Here is an 11175-nt window from a genome sequence, read left to right on the forward strand (position 1 = left end):
AGAGTTGTACTTTGTCTGCTGCTTAAAACTTATAAAACAAGCATTTCTAGGTTAGAAATTTACTTCATAATATTCTGCACTTTATCCTGACAAACAAAAATTCTAGAACAGATAGAATAATACATGTCCTGATTTTATACACAACTAATACTGGTATTTTTGTCAGGTATGTAACATTGTTTAGCTGTGAATTCAAGTTGAGATATTATGCCCACTAGCTCCAGTGGGATTGCCTGCTTGATAAGTGTAGGTGCTACAGCCTTGCAATAGTTTGAGACAACACTTATAAATTCACATATAGTATTTCTTAGTCCAATATATCTATCCTTATACCTTATAACCCCTAAATGTAAGTTAATTCTTGCCTAATTGGCTATATGTTCTGAGCAGATTTATATTCCAGTGCTTATCAACTCTATGTTAGCAGTATTGAATGTAAGGCAGGAATTTCACAGAGTAGATTCTGGTGTTGAACTATAGTACATTTATCACTCATACCTACAGCTTGAACTTACAATTTGCTTGTTAGTATCCTGTTGTACCAAGACTTTTATCTTCACTGCTTAGTATGAATGGATTATTTTTCCAAGTCCTCAGTTGCACTACACAATAGATTACAGTGTTTAATACAATCTCAATATATGTTCATAAGTGTCGAAAGCCAATGAGTGACAAGTTCAAGTCAGCCTCAAAGATGTGAACTGTGCAGAAATGAATTAATACTTCAACAATGTATCATTATTGAAATTGGATTTATTTGGTTTGTCTTTTCTGTCTATATATCAGAGCACTACTCTGACATGTATTGTACTCTAATACAAGCCTGCTAAACCGTGCGTTAGACCTGACGAGCGAGGCACAGATGGCCCGGCAGCTTTACGCTGAGCCCACACCGAGGAGATCGCGCCCGACACGGGCACCAGCAAGGAAAGCCGTGCCCATTCTCGCAACACGCGCAGCAATAGCGTCCACCATTTCACGAGACTTTTGGAAGTGACGCTGGGGGTGGCTTGCGGTTTGCGTCGGGTGACGAGAGCATGGGCGATAGACACATTCGGTGGGGGTGCTTCTAGTAGAGTGTAGGTAGCGAAGTCGGTTGCAGGGCCGGGCTGTGCCATCGACAGAGTTTTGATAGCGACAGGAGCCGTGCGTCACAATCCCGCAATCGTTGGGCATCATCTAAATGATAGGGAGGACGACGAACTGAAAGACCGCGATAGGCGACATTGAGGGTTACAGGAGACCTAGGTATGTCTAGATGAGATATGAATGCAATCGACAATGAATGTGGCCACTTACAGGAGGCGATCACTGGCGTACAGTGTCGGAAGTCTTGACGAGAGCTGTGTGCGCCACGAGTCTTCGGATATGACGTCCACCACATCATCGGCAACGTGGACATGACATCGAAGGAGGAAGGAGACTTTTTGAAGGGCAGGAAATTGCGGACCGCAGAGACTGTGGTCCAACTGTGCTAAGTGTTCATTGTAGATTGCAGCCAATGTCTTTTGGACGTTGACAAGTGTCGTCTTAGCAAATTAACACGCTGAACCAATTGTGACCTCGACTAGCCGGGACAGGGATGCGCAAGACAGGACACTTGCTGCCTTAGCCGTGGAGGACTCAAGGTTGCCGTCGAGCGACAGGACACGTAAATAGTAAACGAATTTGAAATCAATTGAGAAGTCGATGAGAAGATCGTCAACTTATTTTACACTCCAAACAGACCGTCTTTGCTACTTACCATGACCGCAACTGAAACCAGCTCTAGAAGGCAGTAGCCTGATCTCCAAAGACAAGAGCGACTCGGTGGCCACAGGGAGTAGCTCCGACCTCTTCTTCAGGTCGCTATCCAAAGCAGGAGAGATGACAAAAGCGCACGCCGGTCGACACGAGGAAGTCCATAACATCGTTGCTGCCATCCAGATCGGCGCCGTCTAGTCGGAGAGAGCCTGGCACTCGCACCGCACCTAGAGCTTTGCAGCGCTTTCTCAACAGCACATTTCTGCATTTGAGGGAAGAGAGGCGGGTGAGCTCGCGGAGGAGCCGTCCAAACACAACCGCAGAGGGGAATGTTGTTTTCAAGAGCTCGAGCATAGTAACTGACCCAAATACGAGGGTTATATGGAGAAACACCTGCGCATGCAGTTGCTCAGTCAGCCATCTACAATGCCGGAGCTGGAGCAGTTCGACTCGGGGTAGCTTCTGCACCATGCGCACAGCAAATGTCCCAAGGAGATCGACCGACTGACTTTCAGAAAAGTTGAACGAGACTATCTTGATCGCAGCGCATCGGCTGGGGTGTGCATCTAGCGTGCTAGCCAAGCGATACACCTGCTTCTTGTCCATTGGAACACAGCAAGTCTCTCATAACTTCAAAGGCGACACCGGCCATACCACTTACGACACACTTGACCGAGTTGTCGCAGGTTGTAGCGGCGGTTGCAGTTGAAGTCGTCGTCGTCCGCGATGAAGTAAATTATCTGATCCCATAATTCTGTCGGAAGTCGGCTTGAAACCAAGGGGCAGATATCGAATAGTTGGCTGAACGTCCGCTCAGCGATGGAAGCATCCCAGCGGAACCGCCGTACGTTTACGTCTGTGCTATATTCAAAAAACTACACGCAGCAGAGGGCGACTACTCACCAGCTCGAGCTGTAGTAACATCCCCTTCTTCCCTATCTGTCACAGAAGGAGTATCTTGCAGGTTACCCGCTCTAGCGATGTCCGTAGGTAGAAGCGACGTGTGCAGAAAGTACTAGTGGATAGGGTAGACGCATAACTTCCCTCAAACTGAATTAGCTGTTACAGCTGTCCCTATAAGCTGCGATCTGATCGCGGACAATAGATCGAGTCGAACTGGAAGAAAAAGCTGTGAGCGGCACAGCCCTCACAGCTACTCGGCTCAGTACCATGCTCAGACCTTCTCATACAACTTTATCATATTGTATCTGATTGCACATGCCAGATAGCGCATCCGTGCAGCATAAGACTAGTAGTAGACGCGGCGTAAGTGAAACCCAGCTCGTGCGTCACAATCTCGCTGCTGCTAAGCGTCGTCTCAAGGACGAGAGTGAGAAGAGTATGCGCAATGTAGACACCATCCAGGGCAACATAGGCAGCAGAATGGCCTATACTCGAAAGGCCACGCCCGACACGGACACCGCTAGGGGTGCCCTCTCATACGTAGCAACAGCGTCAGCCATGTGCACGAGACACTTGGAGGGCTACGAAGGAGTGAGGGGCAAGCAGGTTTCCTGGTAGGTGGGATTGTTGGTTCAGATACACAGAGCTGGCAGCGAGTGCGATAGGGATAGACTACGAGGGGATGACAAGACATGCGAGTACCTTGAATTCGGCGAAGACAGCAGTCACACTGACAATGGCAACGCCGACGGTGACCTCGATGAACTATGGGAGGAAGGAGAGATGCTAGAGGCAACGCAGACGCCAAGCTGGCCAAACACGATGTCGAGGAGTCCAGGGTGGACAACCTCGTGGCAGGGTACTCTGTGAGTGAAGGGGATGTGGGGTGGCAGTCAGGGCAGAGGAAGCGGCAAGACAGATAAAGACATAAATGCGTGTATGCAAAGCGAGAGCCAGGAAGGCACAGATAGCGATAAAAGAACTTCAGGAAGAGGATGAGACGCGATGGAAAGCATACGCAACTCGAGTGGGGCGTTGCAGTGGAGTATGAACACAAGGCTTGTCCGGCGCGACCACGGACGTGTACATAAAGCTCATCTGTACAATGGAGATCCCGGCCGCTGCAGACGCGACGCATCCGGATGAATATTGCAAATTGTGAAGCTTGAACCAACCTTGAATCACATATAGGTGAGGGAATGGCAGCGTGAAGGGTGCACCAACAGATTACAAGCCCGGACTTGTAGCCATGTGGCGGGGGACGCGATAAGTGCACAGGCATAGGTTGCAGAGTTGGGACAGATTTTGTATTGAACTAAAGCCTAGGGCCCATGAGATTGATGATCACAGGAGACCTAGGATAAGGTAAGTGATCTTGATATAAACCCGAGATGTAAAAAGCAATCGATGATGAGCATAATAACTCACAGAAGGCGACCACTCGCACACAGTGCTGGAAGCCTTGACGAGAGCAGCGTGCGCCAGGAGTCTTCGGATATGACGTTCATCGCCTGACTGGAAGACTGGACATCATAACGAAGGTGGAATGTGACCTTCCGGAGGGCGGGAAACTGCTTGCCGGAGAGGCTGCGGTCTGTCTGTGCAAGTAGTCACTATTGACTGCACCAAATTCAGTCTGGATGCTGGCAATTGTCGGCTCATTAAGATGAAACGCTAGAAGAACGGTGATCTCGACTAGCTTCGATAAAGACGCGCGAGACAGAAAACTTGCTGCCCTTGCTACGGAGTCAAGTCTACCATGGAGCGATAGGATGCGCAAGTTGACAGCCGGGCTGAGATTGATCGACGAGGCTGAGAAAAGTCATTGTCAACCGATATCGCACTCGTAACACTCGGTGGCATCAGCCATGTTCACCACGTACCATCGAGGACACCGCTATACTGAGCGCTAACGCTCACCTTCAGGGACAAGAGCGACTCGGTGGCCAAAGAAAGTAACTTCTCCAGATCTTCTTCATAGCAGGTGAGATGACGAATGTGCGCGCTGATTGAGATGAGAAAGTCTATAACATCATCGCTCAAATACAGATCGGCAGCATTGAGTTGGAGGGGTCCCCGCGCTCGCACAGCGCTAGAAGCATTGCAGCCCTTCTTGAACTGCACAAACCTGCATGTGAGGGAGGAGAGGCGGGGCAGCGCGCGCACAAGCCGCCCAAATACAATCGCAGACGGGAAGATCACATTGACGAGATCGAGCTGAGTGACCGACCCAAATGTGAGAATGATATGGAGGAAGACTTGCGCGTGCAGTTGCCCAGCCACCCAATCGCACCGCCTGAGTTTGAGCAACTCGACTCGGGGTAGCTTTTGCACCATGCGCACAGCAAATGACCCGAGGATGTCTACCGACTTTTCGACGAAGTTGAATGAGATTGTCTTGATAGAACGGCATTGTTCAGGGTGCTTGCCCAGTTTGCTGATCAGGCGATACACCTGCTTCTTGTCCATGTCCCACATATAAATTCTCTCATGGCGATGAAAACGACATCGGATGTCCCACCCACGACACACTTGGCCCAGTTTCCGCATGTAGCTGTCGTCGTGGCTATCTTCGTCTGCGATAATATCAATGATCTGCTCCCATATTTCCGTCGGGAGTCGGCTCGAAACCACGGGGCATATACCGAATAGTTGCGCAAACGTCCACTCAGCGACAGAAGCATCTCAGCACGACTGTCGTACGCTCATGTCTATGCTGCATTCAACGAACCAACACACAGTAAGCTGAAAAGGGCAACTACTCACCAGTCCGAATTGTATTAAAATCCTCCTCTTCTTCCCTATCCGCCACAAAGCGCGCATCTTGTAGGCTAAACGCTAGAGTGTCGTCCATCGGTAGAGTTGCCATGTGCGAAAAGTAGGTATACAATAAATACTCCCCGCTCGGTCTGGATTACCTATTTTGTAGTTGTTCCTATAAGCTGTGAGCGTTACATCCTTCAAACTTGTGCAGTGAAAAGTGCCTGATAACATGACAGAAAGTGCATTCGTGCGTGCATAGGAATGAGACCCGAGCCGTGCGCCACAAATCCGAAGCTGCCGCTGAGCATTGCCTCAACAATAGAGGATGATTAGGAGACGTCCTTGGCCATGCAGCTAACGGTACAGTAGACTGTCAACATTAGTGACACGTACGTACTGCACACCCCTCAGCGCGTACCTGGCACCTTGCAAGGGCCCGGTGGGCACCGCACCGGCGGGCGCGGTCATTTCCCGCCCTCGGGCCGTTGGCCCCGTGACTGCGGATCGGATTCCCGATTGGGCAACAACCGCCACTGTCGGCAAATCCCGCACTTAAGGTCCCAAGGCTGCACAGTTGGCACAGGTTTTTCGCCTTTATACGCTCAGCCTCTCTTTTTTGCGGATAGCGATGTCACAGTAACATGCAGGCCCCTATCCTCGACGCAAACATACGCAAGTTGTCAAACGCGGTCTTTATCGCGAGGTTGAGATACAGCCGACTATCATCCTCCTAAGACTTGGGATTATAATACAGGCGCTTTCCCAGCCTCACGGCTGAGTTTTCTTTTGCGCGTTCCGATATCATGTCTTGAAATACTCGAGGGGAAAAGCAATAGATACAATCGGCGATGGTAAGACTCTTCTACAATGAGGTAAGCACTCGTTTATGTTTACCGCGGCAATCTTTCGGTCAATCTTGCAGTGGACATGCTAGGAGAATATGTCTCGCTCAAGATTAATGTCGAGCTTCTCATGAATGTCATGTTATTGATCCTAAACCATACACTGTTTATACTTACGATCCTCTCTGATAGGTGCACACATCGCAGGTCGTTTGCTTGTATCGGATGTGCAGGAGCACCGAACAAGAAGCGAGTGAGGTTTCTGTGTTTATGAGATGCCCAGCAGTCAGTGCCCCACGGAGAGACCACGTACTTTCTTCTTTTACGTTTCTCGAATATCCAGTCGACGGTCTCTTCTGACGCTAACCAACATTTTTAGATGTACACCGTATGAACATCACAAAAGATCCTGTCTAGTGTAGCGGCACAGCACACAGCAAGTCTGCAATAGGTGAACGTAGTGTCCACCCTGCTTCCTTACCTCAAACGTCGACTCACCATGCCGTCTTCACATTGTATACGGCGTGAGGTGGTTGTGGCTCGCTGAACGCTATCGGCATGATGGGAGAGTCGGGAAGAACCTAGCGAGGAAATACTGTCTACCTAAGCAATGAGTCTGGTGCGGGACGATGAGCGCGTACTTCCATCTATTCTCCAGCTTCGCAAGATATTGTCACGGCGAGGTGTGTCATGCCTCTGTGCTAGCACATCACACACAGACACCCTCAGCGTGGTCCTGGAGGACCAACCGCGGTCAGGTAATCCTTGAGGCGTATAGGAACTGACGAGTGCAGCCGGATACATGCTGCGTACGTACAGTCGTTGCTTGCAGTCCGCCGTTGTGCTCCATGGCGAGGGACGTCTCTCATCCTAGGGTTGTGACACGGCAGCTTTGTTCCCACCTACGGCGCGTCTGGCCCTGTGCGTACATGTAAAGGTCATGCGCAATTCAGTTCAGTACAATAAAGTTCGACAAACAGGTCTTACCAGAACGCGGTGTCAAACCAGATGGCTGTGGGGGCTGTGAGCACCATAGCCTATCATAGCTAATCCAGGTCGAGAGAGTAGGGTTGTACATCTTGCTCACCTACGCTCCAGACCATGGCAAATTCACCTATGGACGTCACTTTAGCGGGTAGCTTACGCGATGCCCATTCAGTGGCAGACCGGGAAAAGGAGGGGGATGTTACTGCAGTTCGACTCAGTGCGTAATTCCACTCTGCTGCATGTTCGCTTGTTGAATGTAGTACAGAGCGGAATGTGCGCAGGTTGGGCTGGGACGCTTCCATCGCCGAGCAGACGTTTAGCCAACTATCAGACATTTGCCCCATAGTCTCGAGCCAACTTCCAACGGAGTTATAGGGGCGCATCATCGATCTCATTGCGGATGACGACAAGGGCAGCTACTACATGCGAGAACATGACCAAGTGTGTCGTGGGTGGTATGCTAGATGTTGCTTTCATAGTCATGGGATCCTTGGGATGAAACGAATGGACAAGAAGCAGGTGTATCGCCTTATCAAGGTGCTGGGGAAACACACCGAGCGATTCCGTGCCATCAGGACAGTCTTGTTGGGTTTAGAGCAGCCAATTGGCAACTTTGGGTCGTTTGCTGTGCGCATAGTGCAGAAGCTGCCTCGAGTCGAACTGCTACAACTCTGGTTTTGCAAATGGGAGACTGAGCAACTGCAACCGGACACCTTTCTCCATGTCACCCTCACATCTGGATTGGTGACCAAGCTCGATCTGAACGGTGTGGCCTTCCCATCTGCGGTTGTATTTGGGCGGCTTGTGCGCGCGCTGGCCCGCCTCTCCTCCCTCAAGTGCTGGCGTATGAACTTCCGGAAGAACTGAAGTATTGCAGGCGCGATGCGAGTGCCATGCTCAGCTCTCCCACTCCGAGTCAACGTCGCCGATCTGAGTTACAGCGATGATGTATTTGACTTTTTCGTGTCGATCGGCACGCACATTCGCCATCTCACCTGCTATGGACGGGAACTGGAGAAGCATCCGGAGCTGCTCGCGGTGTCCGCCGAGTCGCTCTTGTCCCTCGATGTCAAGCTGCTTTACAAAGGTGCGTGGCGGAGGCGACGTCATCGCATATCTGTTCACGGTGTCCCCTCAGCCTCACTCGATCTTTCACCCGCTGTCAACTTGCGTGTCCTGTCGTTGGCCGGTGACCTCGAAAGCATCGCTAAAGCAGCCATTTCCCTGTCGTGCGGATCTCTTTTCAACCTAGTTGAGATCACCGAGTTGCGGCCAGATCTCTCATTCTTCAAACGGGCAACACTTGTCTCCATCTAGGATAGATTGAATACCATCGAAAATGACTCCTATGCAGACATGGTCCGCATCCTCTCCGGCAACCAATTCCCCGTTCTCCAGAAAATCATTTTTTCCCTTGGTTGTACTGTTTTTTTTTCCAGCGAAGCGATGGACGTTATATCCGAAGAATCATGGCGCACACTGCTCTCATCAAGACTTCCAGCACTCTATGCCAGTGGTCGCCTTCTGTAAGTTGCCATGCTCGTTGTCAATTACGTTTACATTTCAAATCTTCGACTCCGCACTAACGCTTACATTGATACTAGGTATTCTGTAATCCTCGATGTCAAGGAACCTGGACTCAACGATTCAATTCCGATACATCGAAGACTGCTTCGCCCTGCAAACTATGCTCGCGCACCCGTCCCATCACCGCCACATTTCCCATAACTCCTGTCTCGTTCTCTATCGATATGATCTTCTCGGTGCCATTCCTATGTCTGTTTTGTCCCCAGGAGCGGTTCGAGATTCCTGGTCTCTAAAATTTACCCAAAGGCATCGTACCCATTATCTACAGATCATAAGCCAACACATCGTGGCTGAACTACATAAAGCTATTAGCTGTGTGCAGACATTGGATACTTTCTTCATCTCAAGCTATGTAATTCTTATCTTCCGCGGACGTGTTTGTATTATAGTGCCTGTCTCCGGTCGAAGGATGTGCCTCTCATCTTCCTCCCTGACGCTTGGGATCATGCGGACCCGTCCTACTTTTATCAACTCTCTCCCTTCATACTATGAACTTATCTTTTCTTCCTCGCTGCTTCTGCTTTTTCTGGCGCGACACGCACCTCTCACCTGCGGAGCCCCCACAAAACAATGTCGTCTTCACCCGCCCCAGCCCACATCCAGCGTGACTTCTTCGACAGTCATGCTGATCTTAACATCTGCTTTGAATTCTTTAGCAACTGCAGAAGCGGATCTTTGTCTCGCTGCTCCTAGCGCTCATCAAAATTGACGTCGCCACCACGAGCGAGACTCTTCTCCACTGAGCTCGAGGCACTCGCTTGACCTCTCTCCTCGCTCCCCTTTTCCAATTGCGGACTAATACCGACGTGACGAGGAGATGTATTCCTTCCTCACCCATGCTCACTCTACCTCCAGCGCCGCCCGGCCCTGAAGCTAGCTTCACCCTCTACATCCTGTCCGGCAGCACCCCATCCCCCACCCGGAGACCATCCTGATCGTCACCTCATGATATATAAAACGCTGTCGTGGCATGTGTTGCGGGGATGGACAGGGCTTCCATTGCTAGTGTCTATTTCAAGCGCAGCCTCGGTGTGGGCTCAGCGCACATGGCCTCGCTATCGAAAATTTCCATGCGGCCGTGCTGTTAGAACCGGTGGAGTCCTGCGCCGCGTCGACCCGTCTGCGACAAGTGCCATTTGTGCAGATATTGTTTCGCGCGTCTGGTAATGGCAGCAATCCGCAAGTCAATGCTACAGTAGATGACATGGTGGGAGAGTGCGGCCCACTGAGCATTGAAGTGAACCCTGCTTGAAGGTATTGACCTTGAATGATACGTTTACAGTCCTCTCCGGTGTTCACAGAATAACAGATCTGCTGTTCGCCACATTCAATGACTACTTGATCAGATGTACCAGGCGGTCGGGAGCGCTGAACAACCTCACGCCAAGCTTCCGTGTGTTTGCAACGCCCAGCAGTCAGCTCACCGTAGAGAAGATATGTACTTGCTTCATTGTTTGGAAGTGGCAAGCACGTGTAGGTGTCCAAAGCTCGAGTATCACAGGACGGTTATTGTCCCGCTTTTTCGTGCAAAGTGAGACATCCGTCTAGAATTTCATGATTCTGGTAGGAGAAGATATGGTTATATTTCCATGTTTCTCCGCAGGATTGCGAGGCGTTTACGCGGAGAGGTATGTATTCCATGCTCCTGTGCCCATACGTCACATACAGATGCCATAATCGCCCCTTCAAGCTGTAGTTTGATTCAGTGAAGTGCTGGCAGGATTCGCGCTGGACGATGCATACGTTCGCGCCCGAGGTGGAACAGCCGGCGCCAGGCCGTGTTTGATACGTATGAGGATAGACGCATACATACAGCAGGATGCGTGCTGAGGGATGTGCTACGTACGTACCATCGTGAGTCGCAGTCTACCGCGAGCTGGATAGATCTCTTCCCCTCGTACTTGAGTTCTCTATGGTTCAGATAATGCGTAATGACGGCGGGACTGTGGCGTACGAGCTGGTCTTACTTGCACAGCACGCTGTGCATGCTCGGATGCACTTTCTGTCATGTGCTATTAGGTTCATTACGATAAGGTTAGATAGGAAGGCCTTCTGAGCGCACGGGGTTGAATCACATAGCTGACGCTCACAGCATTTAGGGACAGCTATAATAGCTAATCTAAGTCGAGGGGGTCAGACTGTGTCCTACCCACCCGCCCACCACTGCACAAGGCAACTCTCCCTATGGACGTCGCTCTAGTGTGTAGCACAGAAGATATCCACTCCGCGGCAGACAGAGACGAGTTGGAGGACGTTGCTACAGTTGGAGCAGGTGAGTGGCCTCTCTCTCTTATGTGTAGATTTGTTGAATGCAGGATAGGCATCAATGTGCGACGGTCGTGCTGGGACG

The 11175-nt window shown here is 50.5% G+C and overlaps 3 protein-coding genes across 3 annotated transcripts; 1 reads left to right on the plus strand and 2 right to left on the minus strand.

The window, feature by feature from the left end:
* Nucleotides 1-812: 812 nt before the first annotated feature.
* Nucleotides 813-1118, minus strand: FIBRA_08746 (uncharacterized protein; the record flags this gene model as incomplete). Its single annotated transcript, XM_012330370.1, has 1 exon — nucleotides 813-1118. The coding sequence occupies one exon, from the start codon at nucleotides 1116-1118 to the stop codon at nucleotides 813-815; it is 306 nt and encodes a 101-aa protein (XP_012185760.1).
* Nucleotides 1119-4150: 3032 nt separating this feature from the next.
* Nucleotides 4151-5515, minus strand: FIBRA_08747 (uncharacterized protein; the record flags this gene model as incomplete). Its single annotated transcript, XM_012330371.1, has 3 exons — nucleotides 4151-4458; nucleotides 4530-5222; nucleotides 5413-5515. 3 exons carry the CDS (start codon nucleotides 5513-5515, stop codon nucleotides 4151-4153), a joined length of 1104 nt encoding a protein of 367 aa, XP_012185761.1.
* Nucleotides 5516-7733: 2218 nt separating this feature from the next.
* FIBRA_08748 (uncharacterized protein) lies at nucleotides 7734-8555 on the plus strand (the record flags this gene model as incomplete). The annotated part of the gene is made up of 3 exons (XM_012330372.1): nucleotides 7734-8082; nucleotides 8116-8325; nucleotides 8377-8555. The coding sequence occupies 3 exons, from the start codon at nucleotides 7734-7736 to the stop codon at nucleotides 8553-8555; spliced, it is 738 nt and encodes a 245-aa protein (XP_012185762.1).
* Nucleotides 8556-11175: the final 2620 nt, after the last annotated feature.

Source organism: Fibroporia radiculosa, assembly GCF_000313525.1.
Source record: "Fibroporia radiculosa TFFH 294 genomic supercontigs, scaffold2606, whole genome shotgun sequence".
Lineage (NCBI taxonomy): Eukaryota > Fungi > Basidiomycota > Agaricomycetes > Polyporales > Fibroporiaceae > Fibroporia > Fibroporia radiculosa.